Raw genomic sequence first — 25,029 nt, forward strand, 5'->3', positions numbered from 1 at the left:
CGGTGTGCGGGGCTGCGGGGAGCGGGGTTGGGAGGAGCGGGGCTGTTCTCCCGGCGTTGGAAGGAGAGGGGCTGTTCTCCCGGCCGGGAGTGCGGGGAACGGTGTGCGGGGCTCCGGGGCTGCAGGGATCGGAGTTGGAAGGAGAGGGGCTGTTCTCCCGGCCGGGGGTGCGGGAAACGGTGTGCGGGGCTCCGGGGCTGCTCCGCCGGCCGAGATCCAGGAGCGGGGCCGTTGTGCCGGCTGTGGGATGCGGGGATCGGGGGGATGCTCTCCCGGCTCCGGGGCTGCGGGAAACAATGTGCGGGAAACGGTGTGCGGGGAACGGGGCTGCTCTCCTGGCGGACCCTGAGGGGCTCCGAGGATCCGGGCTGTTCTCCCGGGGAAGGTTTACGGGGAACGGGACTGCTCTCCCGGCGGGGAGGGTCCGGCTCCGGGGCTGCGGGGATTTGGGACCGGGGCTGCGGGGCGGCTGTGCCGGCAGGGGGTTCGGCTGCGGGGATTTGGGACCGGGGCTGCGGGGATTTGGGAGCGGGGTTGCGGTGCCGTTGCGGGGGTGGCCGAGCCCCCCCTTGGCCCCGCTCGGCCCGGGCAGCGCATGCTCCCTGCCGGGCCCAACCTGCCCATTTAAACCGCGGCGGAGGCGCGGGCGCGGAGCTGGGCTCGGCTCAGCCGCGGGCAGCGCCGAGGTAGGACGGGCACTAGGAGCGGGATCGGGGATGGTCGTGCCGGGCAGCGGGAGCGGCTCCTGGGGGAGCTGCCGGGGCTCTCGGGGGGTCCTGGGGGGCTCCAGAGCTCAGCACTCGTAGCCCAGGACCGGGCGCTGCTCGGACCCCGCTGATGCTCCCGCGGTCCCGCTCCGGCTCCGCGGGGGACGGAGGGGAAAACAAAAAGCCCTGTGGGGTGGGGGGCAGAGCAGGAGCGGCCGCAGGTAGGGCTGTGGGCGGGCGGGGGGTCCCGGGTACAGCAGGGTGTGCCGCGAGTTTTTTCCACGCTTCTCATTCTCGCAGAGACATCCGCGGCGAGCGGGGCGGGCTGGAGGATCGCTGAGCGGGCTGGAGGATCGCTGAGCGGGCTGGAGGATCGCTGAGCGGGCTGGAGGATCGCTGAGCGGGCTGGAGGATCGCCGAGCCGGCTGAAGGAGCCCGGGGAGCGGGGATGTGACTTCCAGAAATCCTGGAGACTCGCAGGGACAGGTCAGTGAATTCTCAGAATCCGAGAAAAGCAGCGCCGGGCAAAGGGAAGTTTTCTTTACACGTGGTTGGAGGCTCTTGTTTGGATTTGCTGCCAGGTTATCTGTCTCTCCCCGCCAGCTCTAGTGGGAGTTTGAGCGGGCTGATGCTTCAACAGTGGTACCTAAATGTCATAATGTGGGCATTCCAGAGATTACTGACTTCGGCGTGATATTCCAGGGTTTGCTGACTTTGGCGTGGCTCGAGATTTTGGTGGTAAAATTCCTTAGTTGTTTATGATAAACATAAACTAGAGGAGTAATTTGTCTTCCTGTGGATGGCAGCTTTAGGAGGAAGAGAAAGGCATTAGAATAAACTTAATATTGACTCTGGTGATGACCAAACTTGGCAAGGTGTTTGGTTTTCTTGCTTATAATTAAAACAGAAAACAGCAAACATTGAAAGGGAAATGTATCAGGAAAAGGTTTGCTGGTGCCCCTCCCCTAGACCTGTCAGACTCCTGAGCAGCACAGGGAAAGGGCTCAGGCTCCAACCCTGTCCCACCCTGGTGCTGTTCTGGTTCTAGCTGTGGTTCAAGCGAGCAATGTTTGTACGTGTAACATGAGAATAACTCGAAATTTATAGAAATAGAACATGAGTAAGAACTTCAAAAGTACCCAAATGACCTGGGCACTGAAGTCATGCAGGCACTCCTGAAAAACGTGTACCAGCCTTTAAACCTTTTCTATTATTTGCCCCACCTGCAATTTTCTTTCTTTTTTTTTTTTTTTTTTTTTTCATTTTTTTAAATGTGTGATGCTACCTCTGGACTTTCTGGCATCATCCCTCTACCCTTCCACTCGTGGGGAGTGGCAGAGCCAGGAAAGCCAGATTGCCAGCCCTGCTCTGGGATTCCAGGCGGTGCCCAAAAAACTCTGGAACTTATTACCACCAAGCCATGGTGGAAGCCAAGAGCTCTTGGCTTATGGGATGGGGGGGGAGGGGGGAAGGAAAAAAAAAAAAGGATTAGAAATTTGATATGGATAACGAGAATCTGCAGAATTAATAGCAAATTAAATGAGAGCTGTATGAGGGGTAGAAATCCCTGTATTTCAGGGCATAAGCAGATCTTGGGATTTAGGAGGAAACTTCTCCTTGCAGGGAGGTTTTGCTCACACTGGCTGCTGGTGGGATATTCCCCTGCAGGCTGTTACAGACATGGCCTGTGCAGGGATCTCTGAGTGTTGTGTCAATTCAAGTGCCTGAGCCTCCAGGTGTTTCCCAACATCAGGTTGTTTCTGGAAGGCCCAAAGCACCTGGTTTTGTGCAGAACCTGCCCAAGGATAAGAGTAACATCACCTGTGAGCAGAGCAGTGGTTTCACAGGCTGTCATCCCTGTAGTAAAGTGGTAGTAGATGCCTCCATGTCCTCCAGACAAACTCCAGCAGCAGCATTCCTAAGGTGTACAGTCAGATTTTTGTCAGCAGTGTCTGGATGTATCCATGTTATATCCAGGGTGGGAGAAGCTGAAATCACTGGGCTGATCACTGAGCTAAAAAATACAGCCCTTGGTCTCTTTATCTTTGCCAGAGTTCCTCGGAAACGATGTTTAGCATAAACTCTTGGTAACCTTTTCCCCAAACTGTTTATCTCGCTGGAGCACTCAAGTGGCAGGGTTGGGGTGGGGGGAAGGGGGTGTTCTTGGGTTTTTTTTTTCTCCCTGAGTTTCATATCTCTGCTCTTCAACTCCATATGGAGCTTAGGGTGATGGCTGGACTCTTGTGCTTGATGGCATTAGGGCTGCATGCTCTTAAAAATAAAAAGAAATAACCTTAACTACCCAGTTTTGTGTTAAAGCTACAAGTAGAAGCTTTGCTTAAAGTTTGAACCAACAAAGCTGGTCCTGAAAGCATCGACTCCATTGTATGATGAAGTGATGGGGCAAAAACTACTCTTTGAACATAACTCTGTGGGTCTCCTCACATGTCTTCTGGTGAAGCCTCTTTGGAAATACCTGGGAGCAGAGTTCCTGCATCACTGAAAATCTTAACCAGGGCCCCTTGTGTTGGACCCACAAGAAGCTCTCAGGGTTTGCAAATGACTCCTGAGGAATGTGCAAAGGCAAAGGAAGACAGAGTTTGGTGTTCTGTAAAAGCAGTGTTTATATGTGATATTTCCAATCCACTTCGGCTTCCATGGTTTTACAGGGACAAAAAAAAAAGCCTGGAAAGTTGTGCCTGCGGTGCTTCCCTGACTCCTCCCTTCGTCAGGAGTCCTGTGGATGGGGATGTGGCAGAGAACTTCAGGGTTTGTGTGGACACTTCCTGGCAGTTGGTTTCATTCAAGCTGCCTGTGAGTCTGTCAGGTCTGGTCCCAGGCTGGAGCCAGTGCTCAGAGCCTGCTTTCAAATAACAGGAAAAAACACAGAACAGGCATTACAAAATAATATGCTGATGGTCTCTCTTTTTCTCCATGGCTTTTTTTTCCTCCTCTGGCTTTACTCCCTTCAGAATTTTACCCCACTTTTGTCACAGTGGGATCTTTCAGACCAGCTCTAAGTGGTGTGAGTAAGGTGTTTGTGTTTATCTTCCACCTTCCTCTACCTTGGAGCAGTTCACCCAAGGAGTGTCTTGTTGTGGTAGCTGTTTTAGGTTTTCTTTAATATGCAAGTTGCTGCCTCCTTGTCTTGGCTGGGGCAACATCAAAGCAAAACTCTTGACCGTTGGGTGAAAGTTGGGGAGGTTTGTGATGGATTCAAGGCTCAGAGGGAGCAGAAGAGAAAGGAGCTGCAGGCAGTGGTCAGGGTGAGCAGGTAATGAATGAAAGGGGTAAAGCCTTGAGCAGTGAGAGAGAGGTGGGATGGAGACACTGAAACCCAGAAGAGTTTTGTCTGGTGAATCTCCTCCACTCACTTCTATTGCAAATAATTCCATCATGTGATGGTGTGCTGTGGCTCCTGCAGGAGGTGGGGGCAGTCAGCCCAGGACAGCTATTCCTCATAAACTCAACCCAGACAGCCAACCTGGGGAGTCTTGTGATCCCTCAGCCGTGCAGCTGAACCCATGGTCGAGGCTGGGAGTGGAGCAAGGGAGTCATGAGAGGCTTGTGAGCAGCCTGTCAGCAACTCTCAGCATTGACTCGAGTTCTGAATGCTTAATATCAGGAACCAAAACTGTTCATGGGAGAACAGGAACCCTCAAGCTTGGCTGAGAAAGGGGTTGGAGACCCTCATCCTTGCTTGTAATAAGCAGGGGGGATTTTAAAGCTGTCTCTGCAAGGTGATCCAGCAATGTGTGAGCTCATGGCAGACTGTCTGTAAACATGGGCTGCACAACATAAAGCAAATCTTGCACTCTCCACAAACAAAGCAATAGGAAAATAGTAAACTAAAGGATTATTTATATACATCTCCGTGTCCCAGGGCTTGTGTTGGTCAGTTACAACTAGGATTGATATTTATCCCTTGAAACCCGTTCTCCCTCTTGTGCTGCTGTTGCTCCTCACTGCTGGAAGAATCTGAGCCTGATCTTGTGTTTTGGAGCTGCTGATGTGTCCAACCCTCTGAGCTATCGAGTTGCTGGTTCAGAAAACAGAGCTGAGTGGAACTATAAGGGCACCATTTCATGATTGTTGTTTGTATGCACGCTGTTCCTTGGAGGTCCTCTAATTTGTGCCCTTCCTCCTTGTTTTCATATCCTAAAATGTCAGTTCCTCTTGCAGTCCAAAAATATTTGCTTAACATTTTGCCAGCCTGCAGAAGAGGAGAAACAGACCCCCGTGAATATTGTCTGGCAAAATAAGGGACTGTAATGTAGGAATGTGGTTCCAATGGCTTCTTTGTCTCGGGGCTGGAGGCACTGGAACACACACAGCAATAAGCAGGTGCTTGATTTGCAGCTCTGAACCGTTTTTTCTTCTTCCTTGTTGCTGTACAGGAGCTAAAAGAGAGTGCTGTTAGTCCAGATCCCAAGGACCTGGCCCTGCCTTACATCCAGGGAAACCTTGTTTGAGTAAGACATGAAATTAGCCCTGATTTCAGAACCAGCTTCTGGTGACTTGCAGATGAATTCTCATAATTCATAACGCTCAGGAGGTGTAAGGATGGCCTCTGGCAAAATAATGAGGTTTATTTGAAAATAGAAACTTAAAACAACGCTGGGCGCTGGGCTTGGTTTGTGAGGTGTAAAGTTTTTCCCCTTCAGTTAAGGGAACAGGTTTTTTTTCCACCTTCATTTGGGTGAGAGCTGAAGTTCTCTGTGGTGGTTTGTCTCCAGGAGCTGGGACTTCAAGAAAAACACAAATCTAATGAGTGCAGTGTCTCAAATCCATGCAGGTTGTCAGCACTCGAAAGACATTAATGTTCTTGCAGAGCAGGCTGGAGCCAACTTTTGGGAATAATGTGCACATAGTTGTGGATAACATCGAAATCTGGCCTCAGATTGATGGGTTGAGGCTCTGGGTGAAGTGGTGCAGGCAAGGAAATCCGTGGATCACACTTTCATCACCAGGTGGAGGAGTGAATCCTGCTGGGCTCTGACTCGGGGCATCAAAGAGACTGAGGTGGTGATCAAACCTCAACTCTGGTGCTATTTTGCCATTTCCTCCCAGTTGCCTGCTCCTAATTCAAGAGCAATGGGCAGAGCTGGCTCTTGGGTTCGGTTTGAGGTGCCCCTGAGTGTCCCCTCTCCATTCTCTGTGCTCTGCACAGACACCAAACCCCTCCCCACCAACTGCACCCTGTGAGTGAGGTCCCTGGTGGTGATTTTGTACCTTTTCCATCAGCAGTGCCCTGTCTGGGAATGTTGGGCTGGAGAAGCATCTGCCACTGCTCCAGAGTGCTTTGCTGCTCTCTCTCCCCTCTGCCCAGGGCTGTGGTGCCACATCACTTTGGGGAGGGGGCACCCAAAGTGTCGGTCACCCACAAGACCCGAGCTGTCACTGAGTGTCCTGTTAGTTCTCTCCCTGTTATCACTGTGCTACCTTGCTCTGGATTCTGGAGTAAACCAATAAATTCTCCCTTCAGAGCTGTGCAAAGAGAATAAAGGATTGTTGTGGCCACAGAGAGAGAGAGAGAGAGGGGGAGAGAGAGAGAGAGCTTCCTTGTAGGTCTGTGGCGGGAGGCACTTCATAAATACAAAGAGATGGAGCACAAAGGGACAAGGAGATGACAGTGGCTTCCAAGGCTGTGGTACCAGGTACTGGCTCGTGGCGTGACAGGGGAGGGCTTTGTGCAGCCACTGTTGCTGTTGGACTCCAGAGGTGCGTTTGGGAATGTTTATGACAAACGATTCCTGTGTGTGAGGGGCGGTGGGAGCAGCTGGAGCAGCGCTGGAACAAAAGGCTGCTGTGCTACAGCCAAGGCCGACTGAGCAATTAATGGGCCTGGAAGGGTGGCTTTTCATGAGAATTGACTGAAGCCGGGGTTGGGAGAGTGGCTGAACGTCGTCTGGGGAGGGGTCTGACCGTGCATGTAGAAAGGAGAGCACGGGAATTAACACAGGGGGATAACTGGAGGGAGGAAAGGAAGGAAGGAAGGAAGGACGCTTCCCAGCTATTAAATCTTTTAGCCTATGGATATTGTTTCAGGGGAAATTCTTGCAAGCTCAGTGCTTGAGACCCATCCATTCAGGCTGGACAAATCACTGGAGAATGTGCTGTTGGGAGCAGTCCTGCAGCAGCCCCGGGGAAGATGATTCAACAGGGCCTCTTTCAGCTTTGATTCCTGCAAACAGTCTGCGTTTGTGCTGCCCCCAGATCCTCCCATTCATCACTGTCTGTGGCCAATGCTGATAGCAGAGCAGGAGCCTTTTGGGCAAGAGCAGGGAATGCTGGCTGTCCCTGGGCTAAACCCTGCATCCAAGGCCAGTCAGCACATGCTGATGCACAGCCAGGATGGCCCAGGACGGTGCTGGGGATAAGCCCTTTCCCAGCCCTTACTGGGCAGAGCCAGCTCTGTGCCCGCCCGAGGTGCCCTGGCTGTTTGCCCAAGGCAGCCCAGAGCATGTTACAGGAATATCAGAGGTCTTTCTGCTTCATTTGTAGCTCACTGAACTTTACTCCAGTAAATAATGGCAAGAGAGAGAGACCTGTGTGGAGAGAAAATCCTGCCTCTCTATCCAAGTCTTCAATGTACAAACTTTCATTTATCCTTTGCTGTTACAACAGGCTTTCTCTGGGACTTTTTCAGCTCCCAGACCACTTTGCTGCCTGTCCTCCCTGGCAGATGCAGTCTGTGCTCTGCACCAGCTTAAACCTGTGCCACAAAATCCCTGAGCACCCCTGCTCAGAGGGCTCTGCAAAATCCAGGCAGCTTTGAACCTGAACTCCACGCTTGGTTACTAAAAATCTAATAATTTAGGGCTGATATTCTCTCCAGGGCTCAAAATAGAAGTGAGGGTCCTGTTTGTAAGCAGACACGGGGTGGGGAGTGAGTGGGGTGGCAAAAATGCCTCACTCTGGTCACCTCCTGTAGAAATGGCAGCTTTGAGCCTTGCTCTCTGAAAGGTGGAAAACTCCCCTTCCAGATATTCCATGCTGCTGTATTTTGTGGGAATATTAAACCCCTGCGTGCTCTGATAGTGAGAACGAGGAAAGGGGAAAAAAAAAAAGCTTTTTAAGTTTCCCATAATGACCTTCCGGTGAAACTTATCTGCCTCAAAAAATAAAATCTGATGGCTTCTTATCTTTGCAATTATCCAGACAATTTTGGGCAGGAATAAAATCATAGAACCCCACGTTTTCAGACCCAGGCCCCGTGGCTGGTCTGTCGTGATAAGGAAAAGGCTCTCTGTGCTCCAGCAGGGATCTGAGGGCCCTCATTAACCCAGGGGAGTCGGGTGCAGGGAGAAAGGCAGAGCTCGAGCAGCTTTTGCTGCCCCAGGCACGTGAAAACTGCTCTTCTGGTGACTTTGATCCGTGGACTGTGCCCTTAGAGAACCAGGGAAAATTCCTGTTGTTCCCTGTGCACCTGTCCCTTTGGCAGAGGGGGCTGGCTGGGTGTGTTTTGGAGTTTGTGAGGGCTCTGGGTGTTTAATGGAGTGTGGTGAGGAGATGCCAGTCCTGAGCAGGTAAAACTCTGTGTGCCAGGCACGAGTCCTGCTGTGGTTCTTCCAGCCCACTGTGGAGATCCCTCTGCAGCTGAGCTCAGCTGTGGGGGGTTTATTGGGGCACTCAGTCCTTCCCCTCATCAGAGCTGAACTGAGCCCTCCAGTGCAGTTCTTTTGGAGTGTCTGTGATGGAAACATGAAGGTTCCTGGAATTGTGGCATAAACCCACCTCTGGCCAGAGGGGTGACTGGAAGGGTGGAAGTGGTGGGTGACTGGGACAACCACCCCTTACAGCAACTCCCAGTTTAGCATTTTTAAAGAGTTTTGCTTCATCCCCTCCCCCTTTGCACGCTCCCACCCTGGGGGAGTGCCCATCCCACGTCCATCCCTGTGCTGGCTCCGAGTGTTCCCGGCGCTGGGCAAAGCCTGGCGTGCCCAGGAGGGGCTGATGTGACTGATGGGGGTTCTGCACTCACAGCTGCCTCTCGGGGCTGTTCCTCGTGCTGCCAAAGGCTCTTTGTCTCGTTCAAAGCCATGACCTCGTTCTACAGACAGAAAACAGAGAGGGAGAAAAACCCACCGACCTGCCAGGGGAGGTCAAAGGGCTCTGCTGAGAGATATGTCAGCATCAAACTTCTGGGGCAGGGGCACAAATAACTGGGATTGCAGACCAGAAAATTACCATGAAAAAATGGACTAACTACCATGTGATTACAAAAGAGCCCATTAGTTCTGTGTGTGTCCAGGACTCAAAGTGTGTCCTTTGAGGAAGAGCACAAGGTCACGCTCCCAAACCTTGAAGCAAAAGGGGCTGTGTAAGTGTGTGCCTGGTGCTCTCTGTGTGGAGATTGGGTTGCTCTCCTCCTTTTTCCTAAGGCACAAACTCTTCTGGTGAAAGAGGAAAGCTCAGAGTTATCAGTGTTGGGTGATAGCAGCTCCCACTGGGTTTAAATTTGTCAGCCCCCTCAGTGCTGCTTTAGCAGCCTGTGGGGGTACAATCTGGGGGAATGAACACCCCTCCAGCCCTCCCGGGGCTCAGCAGTTTGTTCCTGGGTTGCTCCTGCCTCATCCATGGGTGAGGGGCTGGATTTACAGTCTCAGGGGTCTGTGCCACCCGTGGCCTTTGCTCTGACCCCTCATACATCAGGACTGTCCTCTCCACCCCAAGGCTGGTCCTGAGACTCTGCTGGCCCCGTGACTGTCACAGCTTTCCAGATAAAGCTGGGAATGATGAAGCTGTGGGAAAGAAGTCCTGGAGCTGCCTTGGAGCCACGGTGTGCTGGAGCAGGAGGAGCTGAAGTTGGCTGTGCCTTGCTGAGGGGTCAGATGTCCCATTACACAGCCCCTTTGCTTTAGTTGGAAACAACAAGTTCCAGTTTCACTTCCCGTTTTCCCAGCCCTGTGGACAGGCAATGCAAAGTGGACACAGTAAAGCCATAAGGGCTTCTGCCTCCTCATCTCTGTTCAGATGGGGAAATAATTCTTCTTTCACTCATCACTAGTGATGAGAACTCAGAAGTTGTGTGTCAGTGCTTTCAGTGCTGAGGTGACCCATGTGTGTGTTCTCTGTGTGCCCTGACATCCTTCCACCAGCACTAGTTTGCTCTTCTCTTTGCCAGTTCCAGGTCGTTGGGGTAAAGAAGTGCTTTATGATCTGCTTTCCCTGTTTCACTCCTGGTGATCATTATTCCCTAAGGATTCCAGCAATGCAAACCTGGGAAATCCCATGTGCTCGCTCAGGCAGGGCTGGTGGACAGAGGACTTCATACCTCAAAATGAGGTGGTGACGACCAGCACAAAAGTTCCTGTGCAACTTAGGGATCTGCAGTGGAAGGAAATGCAGATTCCAGGCAGGTATTCACAGGATTTTGGTGAGTGTGCTCCTGCCTTTGGCTTGGCTTTGCCTGTGGGGACACTGGTGAGGGTGCCCTGAGCCTTGGACCTTCCTGCTGCGTGTGGTGGGTGTTCTGTAGGGGTTTTGGAGGACTGTCCAGTCTCAGGGCTCTGGGGACAGTGTAGGTACGTGGGGTGACAGTGCTGCAGCCTGTGGTCTGTGGCACTGCCAGACTCCAGCAGGATTCCCTGGCTGGAGAGGTTTGGATGCTCTTCCACCACTGCTGACCTTTGCAAGCCTCATCTCTGCTAAGGACGTGCCCGGGGGTCCCTCTGGGCACAGCCAACCCATCCCAGAGCCCCAGATCCCAGCTCTGCAGGGAATGGTGAGTAACTGGGAAATGCAGCTGGTGTCACTGGGCCGGCTGTGCCGCAGGATCCCAAGAATGGGGGGGGTCAGAACCACCTGTTGGAGTTTCAGCCCTGGGGAGGCCGCTGCCCTTTTTAACAGCATCCCCCTCTTTTTCCTTGCTCCTCACTTCCCGGTATTCCCTTTACAACCAGCCCATTGTGCTGTGGGCTACGGCAGCTGGGTGGAGTGTTTCAGGCTCAAGTGTAATTTCAGTGCCTTTAAAAACCTTTGGAGGGCTCTTTTTTTCTTTTTTTTTTTTTCCCCTGAAGAGGACAGCAACGCCAACAAGGGATAATTTGATGGATTACTCTGCGGGGCTGAGGGGCTCTCCTTAATCCCCTTTGTGGGGCTGCTTGACGAGACGAGGAGCAGAAGCCCCCAGCCCCAGGCAGAGAAAAGGCAGCTCAGCAGGGTGGGTTTTACACGCTGACATATAAATACAGGCCCTGGTCATGTGGTGCCGGATATAATCTGTGCCCGTTACCACGCCGTGGAGAAGGGGGCACCTGGAGGGGGCTTAATTTTTTTTTTTCCCCCCCCCTTTCCAGTTCAATTTACATTTTTATTCTTCTGCTAAAAATAATAAACGGAGAAGAAAGGCCGGGGTGGGGGAGAGGTTGATCTGGATCAAATGCCGGGGTGATGGGCATGGTATTTAAACGCCAGAAATGAGCTCCAGTGAAAAGCAGAAGCAGATCATCTCATTTCCCCTCCCGCTCCAAAACGGGGGCTCCTCTCGTGAATAAAAGCAAGAGCTTGGGTCGTGCAGCAGCAAAACAAAGCTGTGGCTCTGATGGAGAGCCAGCCAACCTTGTCTGGAGGTCTGGAGCTGTTTGCAGCAGACCTGACGCCGGCTCAGGAAAGCGTGACCGGAGGGAGCGAGGCTGTTGGGGTGGGTGCATTGTGTGTGTTTTGGACTTTGTGAGGCCTCTGGGTGCTTAATGGAGTGTGGTGAGGAGATGCCAGTCCTGAGCAGGTAAAATGCTGGGAGACCACCCTGTGTGCCAGGAACAAGTCCCGTTGTGGTTCCTCCAGCCCAGTCTGGAGATCCCTCTGCAGTGAGGTGTTTATTGGGGCGCTCGGTCCTTCCCCACATCAGTGCAGTTCTTTTGGAGTGTCTATGATGGAAACAGGGCTGAGCTACAGACCAGCAAGGTAAGGGTCAGCCTGTCAGCCTTGGACCTTGCTTGCTGCAGAAATCTGGGTGCCCAGCTCTAATCTGTGCCCCATTGTTGTCCATGCTCCTCCCATGGATCTCCTAGGCAGGCTGAAGCCTGGTGCTGCTGCCTGCCAAGCACAGGGGAGTTAATGACACCCTCTGGCACCACTGTGGGCCCTGGGCTCATGTCTGTCCCTCTGAGAGCTCCGAAAATGTCAGTGTGGCCTCCACTGAGTCAGTGACCCCGTTAGTCAGACAGGCGGTTCCTGTTTGTAACGGGAGGGGAGGAGGAGGAGGAGGAGGAGGACTTGCTGGAACTGGCCACTCTTTGCTGCTGTATCTTTCCTGTGGTCAAACAGTCAGGCACGGGAGCTAAGGCAGCCAAAGGCTGGGAGGAACCTCCTGGCAGGAGCAATTCCTTTGCCAGAGGAAGAAGCAGGTTGTGGGACAGGAGGTCGGTGGAGTCTGGGGCTGCTCTGCTGTCTGTGTGATGTTCGTGTTATGGGGTGAGGATAAAGCATCCCTAGGGCTATTGGCACGTGGGATACCAGAGGTGTGAAGGGGAAGGGGGACAGACCCTGGAGAGCATCCTCTCTGTGCTGGCAGTTCCCACATGGAGATGGCAGCGAGCAGGCCAGGGATCCGTCTGTGCCTCGGGAGTGTGGGGAGCACAAAAGGCTCTGAAGAGCTCTGGCTTTTGGAGAGCCCTGAGAGCAGGATGATCCTGCTGTGGGTGCTGCAATGAAGAGGTTGCAGCGAGGCAGGAAAGAACCAACCCCCAGTTGGGACAAATTCAAGCATCTCCCTTTGAACCAAACCGTGCAGGAGTCGGAGCTGCCATTGGGAACCCCCCCTCCCCTGTAGCATCTCCCATTTGTCCTGGATTAATATATCCTGGCTGCTGGACACTGCCCTGTGGGGTGGGGGAGGGCATTTCAAATGGACTGGGGTGCCCAGGTCTGCCTTGTTGTTCTCCTCTGGGGGGGTTTCCACCTGCTGCTGCTCTTCCCCTAAGCCGGGCTGGTATAATGGAGCTCAAAGGAAATGCAGAGTTAATTCAGAGACTAAATAAATGCCCGCTCTCCCATCCCTGCTTTATGACCACTCCCCTCTGCCCACACTGTGAATGAGGGTCAAGGAGATTTGGGAGGGGAGGGGGAAGGGGAGAGGGTCAGGAGAGGTCAGGTGAGTTTTCCATTGCATCCCGCCCGGCCCTGCCAGAGCTATTCTCCATGGTGGATTTTACATTCAGCGGCCCTGAATGGACACTGATAGCTGTGAAAGGCTCTGGCACTGCATGAACAGCCCTTCCCTAAGCACTCCCCCTTGTGCTCTCTCCCATCCTTTCTTCCAGAGGGCTTCCAGGGAGTGGGGAATTAATAACGTTCCTAAAGAGCCCCTCGGAAGGTTGGAAATGTGATTTTGGGGTTAGGAATGGAACCCCAGTGGCTTGCAGGACCCTCTGCCCTCCTCTCTCTCTCTCTGCTGCCCCTTGGGAATGGGTTTGTGCATCAAACCTGCCGTGCCATGGGAAGGGAAGGTGAGGATCCATCCATGTCACCTGGGAACTGCTGAACAGGAGCAGCCCCTGCCTGAGCTTTTCCTTTCCCAAGGCAAAGGCTTTCGTGGGGCAATTTTTTTTTCTATATAAGACAGCCCTGACAGGTCAAAAATAGTTGGCAATAGAATCATGGAATGGTTTGAGTTGGAAGGGACCTTAAATCTCATCTTGTTCCACCCCCTGCCATGGGCAGGGACACCTTCCACTGTCCCAGGTTGCTCCAAGCCCCGTCCAACCTGGCCTTGGACACTTCCAGGGATGGGGCAGCCACAGCTTCTCTGGGCAACCTGTGCCAGGGCCTCCCCACCCTCACCTGGGATCTAAATCTCTGTTGTCTGTTCACTGCTGAGGTTGAACTATTGAGCAGGTGCATGACTGGCATAAATCAAAGCCTGCAACCATATTTAATATCATTTCTTGTCCCTTTTTGCACCCATGTGAGAGACTGGAAGGATTATGGAGTAGCAGGATATGGATTCTTCTAGGAATAAATGAGTTTTTCTCTGCCACGTAAATACACCCAAATTTTATTTTTGGAAAATGTTCCTGCCTCAATCTTCATTCCAAGCACTAATGAGATGGGATGACTTATAAGATCCTGGGTTGGAAAGATTTGAGGAGACTGGGGGGAGGAGGGACTGCAAGAAGTCTTTGCTTATGTGTGTCCATGGGTGCCCTGCACATTATCCACCTTCTCCAGGTGTCTTGGGGTTTGTTTCTCCTCAAAGCAGGAGATGTGATCCTGAGTTCATGAGTGAGGGCACACAGAGGAAGTGGGAAGTGAACTTGAGCTGGTGATGGTGTTGTTCCATGGCAGGGAGTCCGTGCCTCTGCCATCACCAGGACATCCAGTCCTGTTCCCATGTGTGTCTGTGCTTCTCTCCCACTCACAATCCCTGTTTTCTGGGGTTCCCTGGCTGCCACATCGAGCACAGGGAGGTGTTTGTCCAAACTCTTTCTGTAGTGAGTGAACAGAGGAGGGGAAATGTGAGAATCCAGTCTGTGCCCCACTGCCTTTAGAGAAAGAGTCTCTTGGGAAGCTGCTCTCCTTGGCTTCATCCCTGCTCCTCATCCTCACTCCCTGTGGGTGCTGCTGGCTGAGTTGCCTGCCTGCCTTCTTCCCTGTGCTCCTGAGTGCTTGGGCAGGAGAGGCCAGGGCTCCAAGGGGTGCAGTTCTTTTTTGGTTGCCACTGCTGTCCCCGTGGGTGACAGGGAGCCCTCTCCTGCCTTTGTCCAGCAATGCTCTGCTCTGCTCCTGCCCCCAGACCCGCCCTCCTACCTGGCTGCCAGGTGAACCAGCCTCTGGGAGTTGATCTGTTGTTTCTCTGCAGAGAAAGGAAAGGAAAAGTTTGGTTTGCAAGCTGAAAAGTAAAACGGAAACCCTGGGTTTGAAGATGTTTAATTTTCCCTGGGGAGGGAAAGGAAGAGCAGAGCAAGAGCATAAACAGCAGCAGCTGATGTCCCCATGGCACGACAGCTCGGAGAGCAGCTGTGGGAAAGCCCCACATGTGGCTCCCTTCTGCTTCTGTGGGCAGGAAACCTTCCACAGAAGGGCTCCTGTGTCCCTTTTGGGGGGCTGGCTGTTGTCCTTGCCAAGGGGCTTGGCATTGCAAGGACAAACACTGGCCCTGTTGTAGAAGTTTGGGGAAACTGAGGCCAAAGGGCAAGAAGTGTCCACTGTCGATGTGGACCAGACCCCCCACATCTGGCCGGGAAAGGTCTCCCCAAAATGCCAAATCCCACTGGGATGGACAAAGTGCTGCCAGCTCGCCTGGGAGAAGGTTTTGCCTGACTCCTTCCACACCAGGGCAAAGCTACAGAGCCCCAAAGCCAAACCAGTCCTCCTGCATATTCCACCGGATAAATTGTCCTGGAAGGGATTAGATTAGTGGATTAAGGGAAGTGCCTTGCAGCTGGGACTGTTACTTAGAGCCAGACTGTTACCTGCAAAGCTGTGGGGAATATCTTGCTGGCATTAAAAAGAAAATAATAATAATAATGCCACGTCCTAAATCTCTGCTGGGTGTTGTGAAACTGCAGATCGGTGAGGGAAGGTTTTAACACCGGGATGGGGCTTTGGGCCAAGCTCAGGTGTGAGCCCAGAGCTGGGCTTTGTGTCTGGGCAGGTTTGGGGCAGCACTGAGCCAGCTGGGGGTTCTCAGGGGTGGTGCTGGCAGGCTGTGTTTGCTCTGGGTGAGGGGCCCGGGCGCAGGAGTGGTTTGGTGCTGAGAACACACCTGTTATCAGCAGGCAGGGAGGGCCCTGAAACCAAAGCTGTGTCTGTCCCAGCTCGGTTCCACCTCTGCTTGCCTGCAAACTACTTAAGTAGCTTTTCCTGAATGCTGCAGTTCCCGGGCTGGGCGCTGCAGGGATCACCTGCCACCGTGGGGAGGAGGTGAGTCCTGGCTCTGTGAGCCTCCCAAATCTTCCTTTTCCATCACCTGTCCTCACAGATCAGCAATTCAGGGGATTTTCCGTGTCTGCACTGGCATTTCTTTCCAACTGAGCCAATCCATGTCTGTGTATTCTGTGAACAGAATTAAGTAGGTATTGGGACAAAATACAGTTTAAACAGAGAAGTTCATAATTTCCTGCTACTGTATCTACAGCTGGGTTGCTGTTGACAGCTTCTCATCTCTGGCTGGTGTTGCTTCTGGGTACACTGGGATTTATTTTCTCATTAGAACCCTCTGAGAGTGTGGAGGGGGAAGAGAGACGGGTCTTTTCCTACCTCCTGATAAGAAATTCAGCCTTTGCCTCCAAACTGAAATTCTCAGGCAGTGGGGATGGGCAGATTCCTGCTGCCTCCTCAGTGCTCGGGATGTCACAGCGGTAAAAGGGAGGGAAATCATTTTTAATCCCTGTGTGTGTGAGAGACATCTTTTACTCGAGGTTTGGGCTTTCTCTTGAGATAAATCCCCCTCTCTAAGCTCTCCAGACCCCAGACTAGAGCAGACAGTGGCCGTTACATCTCCCTTTGAGGTCTAACCCGGAGTGGTGGTGGTGGCTCAGTTAATTTTGCCTTGTGACTCTGCTTCCTCCAGTGAGCAGCACCCAGGCTTGTGCTGCTGGAGCTGTAGGGCTGCAGCTTAAATTCCTCCCCCAGGGCTGTGAGCCAGCTGGGCACCCATCCCAGCCGAGACATCCTGTGTCTAACCCACATCTGAGCAAGGTGGTCGCTGCCCCCATCCCTTCCTTGCAGACCCAGAGCACTGAAGTGATGCTCAGCATGGCTGAGGGTTCCTTTGAAGCCATCTCTGGTGATTAAAGGAAAAAAACGGTGCTGTTCCCCCTCTGTTTGCTATTTGACCTTGGGCAAGTCGCTTAAATGTTCACAGTTGTTAAAAGGAGGGATGTTCTGTGACAGTTGAGGTCTCGGTGAGCGCGTGGAGGGGGAAGGTGAAGGATCCCAGAAGGAAAATAATTGGTACTTATAGCGTGTAATTGGCAGCCTGACAACTCCTGAGCTCTGGAGTGGTGCCTCTCCTCTGCAGCAGCAGGAGGCAGAGCGATGCCTAAACCTCATCCCCACACTGGCAGCTTCACCCAGTCACTCCCCCGTGGGTTATCTGGCTGAGGGGAAGAAAGAAAAGTCACGGAAACTGTCCCATCTGTACCTGTCTCTTAACACCTGTGCAGTGATGGAGGTCAAACACATGCTCTGTGAAGTCAGGGGTCACTAATTAGCACCTCATTGGGTGATAATGGGGAGTTTGATCCCTGTCCAGTGTAGCTGTGGCAGGGCTGTGCCACAGCTGGTTCAAGGTGTTCACACCTCGAATTGTGGAATTGTCAAGATTGGAGAAAACCTTTAATTTAAGATTGTCAAATCCAACCATCTCCTGCATTCTGCTCATCCCTCTGACGAGCAGCACTTCCAGCTCTGCCAGGTCTGTCCCTCTCCCTTAGGGGTGAGAAGTCAGAGCACATCAACCCTGAGAATGAGGCAACAGATTGTTTTACTCCTAAATTAGTGTTTGTGAAGGAGCTTAATGTCTTGCTAACCCGTTCTGCCTTTCCCAGAATAACCACGGGCCACCTTCCCGAGGTGCTGTTAGCAAAGCAGCAGTTTGGTGGGCTGGGTGTTGGTAACCCTGCAGGATTCCTTTCCTTTGGGACTGACACAGTGAAGGGCTCATAACAGGTTACTGAGAGGCATCTGCTGCCTCCTGCTCAGCCCCTGTCCTGGTCTGGTGGCCTCTCCCCTCTGAAGAAGCTGGAGAGAGGGAGCACTTTACAGGGCAAATAAATGACTCAGTCTAATGAGTAAGGTAATTGCCATTCACTGTTAGATGAGGCTAAAGTGGGTCAGGTTTGTTTGTGAAACTCCATGGAGGCACCATCTGTTCTCTGTGCCCCGTCTCAGGGGCTGGAGATGGGATTTGGGTGAAACTGCTTCCCTGGGAGGCTGTGGAGCAGCACAGGAGATGTCCTGCTCATTAGGCAGGGGGGTGGGTCTCTGGAGGTGACCCTGTGTGGCTGTAGGGAAGTGCCTGCAGCCCTGATCCTCAGAGATCCCTTAATTGATTTCACTGGGAGAGGGGACCCCGAATCCTTTGTCTCTCTGCTACAACTGGCCAGCTCTAAGATAAGGCTGGACAGGACACTGAGAGGTCATTAGACCTCCTTTAGCCCGAAGGCAGGATTGGATTTTCCCAAACCATGTCTGACAGGTGTGTGTCTCACCCGTCACAAACCCTTGGAGAGAAACTTGGCACCAGTGTGGTTTGTGTCCTTTAACCCTGCCTCTGTCCCAGATCCTCCCATGCCTGCAAGCCCGTGGGGATGGGGACTGTCCCTTTCAGGGATGAGGTGTCTGTGATACCCAGTTTCAGCCCTCAACCCTGCTGTGTCTAACACCCTCTCTCTTCTCACAGCCCACAGCATGTGAGCAGCAGGGGAAGCCTGGAGTGGAATCCCTGCCTGCCCACGCCTGGACTCGACACTGCTGGGGCCACATCTTGCAATAAGAGGAAGAGGAAAAGACAGTTCAGCCACCACTGCTAAAAATGGGAAGCAGCATCTATCCAGCAACCTGGGAAGGGGAGCTCCGGGGGCATCCCTGGCAGTGCTGCCGCCGGATGGACACAGCCCTGTGCCAGTGAGGGGTCAGGGCAGCGTGGCTCGGGGGGCTGTGGGGGCAGCATGTTCTTCCAGAGCCGCAGGACCCAGCTGCTGCTGGTCAACTCGCTGACCTTCGGGCTGGAGGTGTGCCTGGCTGCAGGGATCACCTACGTGCCACCGCTGCTGCTGGAGGTGGGCGTGGAGGAGAAGTTCATGACCATGGTTTTGGGTAGGCAGCTTTTATCTCCTCTTTGAGGTGCTCGTTTCCCCTTTGAGCCTGGAGGGCAGGGGTGAATGAATACAGGCCTGGTGGTCGCAGGGCTACTCTTCTATCAAGGGCAGCCTTGTGTTTGGAGGAGGGGGCTGTGAGCCACTGAAGCCTCCCAAGTTCTTGAAACATCCCAGGCTTTGTAGAGTGTGTACAAACCAGCGTCCTCCGGATCTGTCTTCTTAACACCACCTCTTTCTCTTTTCCAGGGATAGGACCAGTCCTTGGCTTAGTTTTTGTCCCTCTGATCGGATCTGCCAGCGACCACTGGCACAGCAGCTACGGCCGGAGGAGACCTTTCATCTGGGTGCTTTGCCTGGGAGTCCTGCTGAGCCTCTTCGTGATCCCCCACGCCAGCAGCCTGGCCAGCCTGTTTGCCCTCAACCCTCGCCCCCTGGAGATCGCCTTCCTCATCCTGGGCATCGGGCTGCTGGATTTCTGCGGCCAGGTGTGCTTCACTCCCCTGGAGGCCCTGCTCTCCGACCTCTTCCAGGAGCCGGACAACTGCCGCCAGGCCTTCTCCATGTACGCCTTCATGATCAGCCTGGGGGGCTGCATCGGGTACCTGCTGCCAGCCATCGACTGGGGGGGCAGCTTCCTGGCCCCCTACCTGGGAGGGCAGGAGACCTGCCTCTTCAGCCTCCTCGCCGTCATCTTCCTCGGCTGCGTGCTGGCCACGCTCTTCGTGACGGAGGAGGCGGCCGCCCAGGGGGACGCTCTGGATGGCCCGACGCTGAAGGACACGGCCCCGAAGCCCTCCCCTGCCCGCTGCTCCTGCCAGCTGTCCCGGGGCTCCTGCCTGCTGCAGGCCAGGCGGGCGCTGCAGGCCCTGAGGAACCTGTGCTCGCTGGTGCCGCGGCTGCACGGCCTCTACTGCCGCATCCCCCGCGTCATCCGCCGCCTCTTCGTGGCCGAGCTCTGCAGCTGGATGGCCCTCATGACTTTCATGCTGTTCTACACCGACTTTGTCGGGGAAGGGCTGTACCACGGCGTGCCCAGGGCCAAGCCGGGCACGGATGCCAGGCGGCACTACGATGAAGGTGAGGAGGGAACCGGCTGCTCTGAGGCTGCGGCGCCCGTTCTCCCCCTGGGCAGGAGTGTTTTCTGGGAGCTCAGCTCTGCTACTAATGCCAAAAAAAAGTTACAGGAAACGTGACTTTCTGCAGGAAAAAACCATTGTCCCGTGGCCCCTGGAGCATGGCACGGGGGGGGGGCCAAATTGGGAAACACCTCCTTGTTCTCTGAGCTTCCCAGAGCACAGTCAGGTCTGGCAGGGCAGCCCTGGCCTGGGGCTGGACTGTTAAGTGGCAGAACAGTCTGGCAGGTTGTGCGCTGAACAGGATGGATCCGGCTCTGCCTGCAAGCTGTGGTTGCTGCTGCCAGGTCCTTTCAGTGCTCTTCCCTCCTTTTTAAACGGGTGGGAATGGTGCTCCCCATCCCTAGGAGAGCCGGGGTTGGAAAGCCAGGACGTGCTCTGTAGCAGTGAGGTGGGATTTGCTGCACCTTCCTTCCCGGCTACTATGAGATTCCCACCTCACAGCTGTATCTGGGGAGCCCTCAAGCAGCTCCCCCAGTTCTCAGCCCTCTCTCCAGTGCTTCAGTGCCGACCAGAAGCCTGGAGCTGCCACGTCCCCATCCCAGGACAGAGCTCCCAGCAGCACGTTACCTGCTCACTGGGGTTCCTGCTGTCCCGTTTTGGCTGCCGTGTTGTGCCAGAGCCTTGACTGGCTGCCTAACCCTCCTTTTCCTCTCCCTAATCCAAATCTTTTATTCTGAGAGGCACCTTCCTGGCCCTCGTCCTGCAGCTGTATATCTTGCCCTCCACAAGCACACTGCCTCTTTGTGCTTGGGTGTCTGTTTAACTTACAGGGAGCTTAATTATTATTTAACACTTGCACCGTTTAGCTCCCAGCAGGTCAGCACTGCATTGTGCTGGCTGTCATAGAAACATGTGCTGAGTAATGATCCTTGCTCCAAAGAGTTAATGGTTTTAATTCCCTGAAATCTGATAGATCTTTGCAGAGGGTAAGGTCCGGGATTGCTACCGGATACTGCAGTGGTTTAGTGGATGTTCTATACTTTGCTTTGGCTTGAGCACAGTTCCTTGTTCCTTTTGTTCTGCTGCTGGCTTTTGGCATCAGGTGAGAACAGATCCTGGTTCACGAGCAGGTGACAGGTCCTGGGGCAAGAGCAGGAAGGTGCAAACAATGACTTCCAAAGACAAGAGTGGCATTTGGATTCCCCTCTGGCATTTGGATTCCCTTCAGTCAGCCCGGGGTGCCCGGGAGCAGGGCTGGTGGAGGGGGCAGGCTGGGATTTGTGAGGTGATGCTGCTCTGCTTCCTGCCCCAGCCACGCGGTTGTCGGGCTGTTTGTGGCTGTGCCACGCTGTGTGTGGAGTGTTTGGAGCTTGGAACTGAAGGAGAGGGAAGGATTTGACAGGAAGCTGAACATGAGCCAGCCAGCAGTGTGCCCAGGTGGCCAAGAAGGCCAATGGCATCCTGGCCTGGCTCAGGAACAGGGTGGCCAACAGGTCCAGGGAAGTGATTCTTGACCTGGACTCAGCACTGGTGAGGCCACCCCTGGAGTGCTGTGTCCAGTTCTGGGCCCTCAGATCAGGAAGGACATTGAGGTCCTGAAGCAGGTCCAGAGAAGAGCAACGAGGCTGGGGAAGGGACTCGAGCACAAGTCCTCTGAGGAGAGGCTGAGGGAGCTGGGGCTGTTCAGCCTGGAGAAGAGGAGGCTCGGGGGGGGTTGTAGCCAGGTGGGGGTTGGTCTCTTTTCCCAGGCAACCATCAGCAAGACAAGAGGGCTGGGTCTTAAGCTGTGCCAGGGGAGGTTTAGGTTAGACATTAGAAAGAATTTCTTTCCAGAGAGGGTGCTCAGCCATTGGAATGGGCTGCCCAGGGAAGTGGTGGATTCTCCATCCCTGGAGGTTTTTAAGCTGAGACTGGATGTGGCATCAGTGCCATGGGCTGGGAACCACAGCGGGGTCGGATCAAGGGTTGGACTTGATGATCTCAGAGGTCCCTTCCAGCCCAGCTGATCCTGTGATTCTATGATTTCCCAAGGTGAAGCCCAGGCAGTGCCTCTCACCCCCCTCTGCTTGCCTGCAGGTGTGCGGATGGGCAGCTTGGGCCTCTTCCTGCAGTGCATCACCTCCATCTTCTTCTCAACAATCATGGACCGGCTGGTGAAGCAGTTTGGGACCCGGGCAGTGTACCTGGCCAGCGTGGTGTTCTTCCCCGGGGCCGCCTTCGTCATGTGCCTCTCCCACAGCGTCACCGTCGTCACCATCTCCGCGGCCCTCACGGGCTTCACCTTCTCCGCGCTCCAGATCCTGCCCTACACCCTGGCATCCCTCTACCACCACGACAAACAGGTAGGGATCTGCCCCGGCACGGCCACCTGTGGCCAGTCCAGCCCGTGGAAGAGAAACACACACCTGTATCCGAAGGTTTTCCGCCTGTCCCCAGGCTGTGTCTTCTCTGAAGACTCGTCTGAAATGGAGATGAGAGTTCAGTGTCTCCCTCCTTAGGGATCCCCTGCTCACCACAAGCATTGTCCATTTTTTAAAAGTGAGGAGTGGGTAAGACAGCAGGAATTAGCCAGGATGGGTGTATCAAAAGGGGTGTTCCCTGTTCCTCTGTGTCCTGCATATTTTTAGGGAAACTGGTTCAGGTTAGCTACCCCTGTGTACATTCCTCAGCCAAGTCACATCTCTGCAGCTCTGCCAGCCTGAGGTGCTGTAAAACCCAAGAATTTTCAGCCCTTAGAGGTCCTGCTTTCCAGCTTTTGTCCAGAGCGCCAAGATCAGTAAAATCAAAACTGAGGTTCTTCCCATTCCCTCAGCTCCAAGAAAAATCAACCTTGTGAAACTTGTGACACCAACACAAAAGCTCGTAACCCTGTCCCACAGATGCTATCCTTGTGGAGCAGTCCTAGGAGGTTCCTGAGTTGCACACTGGATTAATAGGAGTTTCTCTTGTGCTGCAAATGCAGAATTAATTTGTGGTTTGAGAGCAGCTCTTTCATCCCAGCAGCAGTGGTTGGCTGTGCAGTGGAATAAGTAGGAGTTGTTACCACAGGCATCCAGATGTTCACATTGAACAAATCCTCGGGACCGACCCATCCCAGTTGGCACCAGGCAGTAAGGAGGGGATGAGGGAACGTTCAGCTTTGCAAAAGCTTCAGCTTGGCTGGGATCTCCCATGGATGAATTATCAGTGGAATGAAACCCAAACTCCACAGGCTGGGAATGGGAAGGCCACGTGCCCCACTGTTTGCCAAAGGCTCGACAGGGAAACACTGGCAGTACAATGAGTGAGGGGCACAGCTGGGGCTGGTCTCTCTGCTGTCATCCCTGGAAGTTCCTCCTTCCTTTACCCACTCCTTTGAGCTGGGAGACCCCACAAGAAGTCCCTAGAAAGCCTTTTTCAGGAAATCCTCCATCTTCCCCATTTCTGTTCTTTTTTCCCGCTGTTGAAGTCTGTCAGCATTTTGGTTTGGGGTGGTTTGAAAGCCAAGTTCTCACTAAGCCCATTCCTCTATGTTTAAGTAATTTTCTCTAGATGGAAATTAATTCTCTGCACTAGATATTCAGACACACCTCCCAAAACTCATATCCCTGAAGTTCTTAGCCTGGATCAGTATAGAAACCAAGAAAATGAGGGACCTCCTGGTTTGGCTCACACAATGCCCTTCCTGTGCTGGGTTTGGAGTTGCTTTGAAGTTTGATGGCAATGGGAGGCCTGTGGGAGGATTTTTAGACTCCAGAAAGATAAGTGACAGCCCGTATTGATGCATTTTAAGTGTGCCAAGGCTGCTGAGAGCTTTGGGATGACCTGCAGCAGAACTGGGGTGCCCACATCTTGCACCAGTTCCCTCCTCTTGGTCCATGTCCAGGTCCCTCCTGCACAAGGGAGGATAGTTCCCCTCTGAGCCTGCAGCGGGTACAGCTCTCTGATCCCGAACAGGTGCTCTTTTTTTCTGTTTTATTTGCTTTGTTTGTTCAATCTCCATGCAGATAATGGATTGACATGTCCTTGGTTATCTGCCCTACCCCCTGCAGACCAGGGGTTGTGCATAATTGCAAATACTCTGGAGCTTGAAAGCAGCATTTTCCCTGCCTGCACATGACTGCCCATGGTTTGTTGGTGTTAACGTGGAGAGCTTTTCCATCCAAATCCTCTGTGTGAATGCTCTGGAGCCAGCCATGCCCAGAGATCTCACAGCTTGAGCAGAGCCAGGCAAAAAAGGGCGAGAAGAAAAAGATTTTGCTTCCCCACCACCCCCCTTTTCCAGCTGGAGTGAGGAGGCTCAGGGCAGGCAGATGAAGCAACTCTTCAGCTCTGAGGTTTGTTGCAGAGCTGAGAAAGAGCCCTGCCCTGAGTTCCCAGCACTGTGCCATCCCAGCTGGTGTCACTTTGAAGTGTCCCAGATGAGATTGGCCACTTATCCAGGGCTCTGGGCTGATCATCTGCCCTCTGGGCTCTCGTGCAGGAAGGGTTTGGGCTCCCAGCCACCCACTCTACAAACACTCCTGTTTGCACTGGAGTGGGCTGTGTGGCTGTGTGATATTCCAGAGTGGACTCTGGCCCTTCACTCCTGCCCTGCTTCGGGTGATCTCAGGATGGGGTGAGCCCAGATCCCCTTGGCACCCACTGAGGAGGTGACAACCAGCACAAATTGTCCCCGGGCAGAGCCCAGGCTGGCTTTGGGCTGCAGCAGCCTGCTGAGCCCCAGAGCTTCAACACAGCAAAGGCCCCACTTGGCCAGGTTCCCCCGGTGAGTCAGGGCTGCTTTGAACCCGGTGCCAGTCGGAAAAAGCCATTCTGGCTCCTGGAGGCCACCTCATGTGGGCCAGGCTCAGGCTGGCACTCCCCACCCTGACAGGCTGACCCGACACACACAAAGCCACACTGGTTTTGCTGCCTTGCCCAAAACCCAGGGTCCCTCTGCCCCCCAACCTCGCTCCATCCTCACGTTGCCTCCTTCCTCCCCGTAGGTGTTTTTGCATAAATACAAGAGCAAAGAGGAGGAAGATGCAGCTCTACTGGACAAGAAATCAGCCTTCTCTAAAGGCCTCCTCTCCAGCCAGAAGCTGCCTTACCAGAACGGCCACACTGGGAGCCTCTTCTCCTCCTCCTCCTCCTCCCCTTCCTCCCCTCCTGCCGCCCCCAGCTCCGCTCTCTGCGTCAGCTCCTCCTGCGACGTCTCGCTCATGATGATGGTGGGGGAGCCGGACCCGGCGGCCCCCGGCAGGGGGATCTGCCTGGACCTGGCCATCCTGGACAGCGCCTTCCTGCTCTCTCAGGTCGTGCCCTCCCTCTTCATGGGCTCCATCGTGCAGTTCACGCAGTCGGTCACCGCCTACATGGTGTCGGCCGCCGGCTTCGGCCTGGTCGCCATTTACTTCGCCACCAAAGTCGTCTTTGACAAGAGCGACATGGCCAAGTACTCCGTGTGACGTGGGGGGCACGTGGGGGGCCCTGCACGTGGTGAGATGAGGGGGGTGT

General features: G+C 53.9%; 1 protein-coding gene across 3 annotated transcripts; it reads left to right on the forward strand.

Annotated features, from left to right (window-relative positions):
- Positions 1 to 209: 209 nt before the first annotated feature.
- Positions 210 to 25,029, forward strand: SLC45A3 (solute carrier family 45 member 3). Of its 3 annotated transcripts, none has more exons than XM_039388056.1 (6): positions 210 to 298; positions 1,008 to 1,193; positions 18,058 to 18,473; positions 18,722 to 19,552; positions 21,628 to 21,893; positions 24,519 to 25,029. In XM_039388056.1, exons 3-6 carry the CDS (start codon positions 18,326 to 18,328, stop codon positions 24,978 to 24,980), a joined length of 1,707 nt encoding a protein of 568 aa, XP_039243990.1. In that variant the 5' UTR covers positions 210 to 298; positions 1,008 to 1,193; positions 18,058 to 18,325; the 3' UTR covers positions 24,981 to 25,029. The 3 variants fall into 3 exon arrangements, with proteins under 3 accessions (XP_039243990.1, XP_039243991.1, XP_027583797.2); XM_039388057.1 differs by lacking the exon at positions 210 to 298 and adding an exon at positions 653 to 686; XM_027727996.2 differs by lacking the exon at positions 210 to 298 and having other exon boundaries at positions 955 to 1,193.

The sequence above is a fragment of the Pipra filicauda genome, unplaced genomic scaffold (assembly GCF_003945595.2).
Source record: "Pipra filicauda isolate LSUMZ 115617 unplaced genomic scaffold, ASM394559v2 scaffold602_size241134_pilon, whole genome shotgun sequence".
Classification (NCBI taxonomy): Eukaryota; Metazoa; Chordata; class Aves; order Passeriformes; family Pipridae; genus Pipra; species Pipra filicauda.

Excerpts from the sequence above, each read along its gene's own strand:
- SLC45A3 (XM_039388056.1), top strand. The coding sequence starts at position 18,326 with ATGTTCTTCCAGAGCCGCAGGACCCAGCTGCTGCTGGTCAACTCGCTG. Across the intron at positions 18,474-18,721 it reads GTTCATGACCATGGTTTTGG|GGATAGGACCAGTCCTTGGC; the intron begins GTAGGCAGCTTT and ends TCTCTTTTCCAG. Across the intron at positions 21,894-24,518 it reads TCTACCACCACGACAAACAG|GTGTTTTTGCATAAATACAA; the intron begins GTAGGGATCTGC and ends TCCTCCCCGTAG.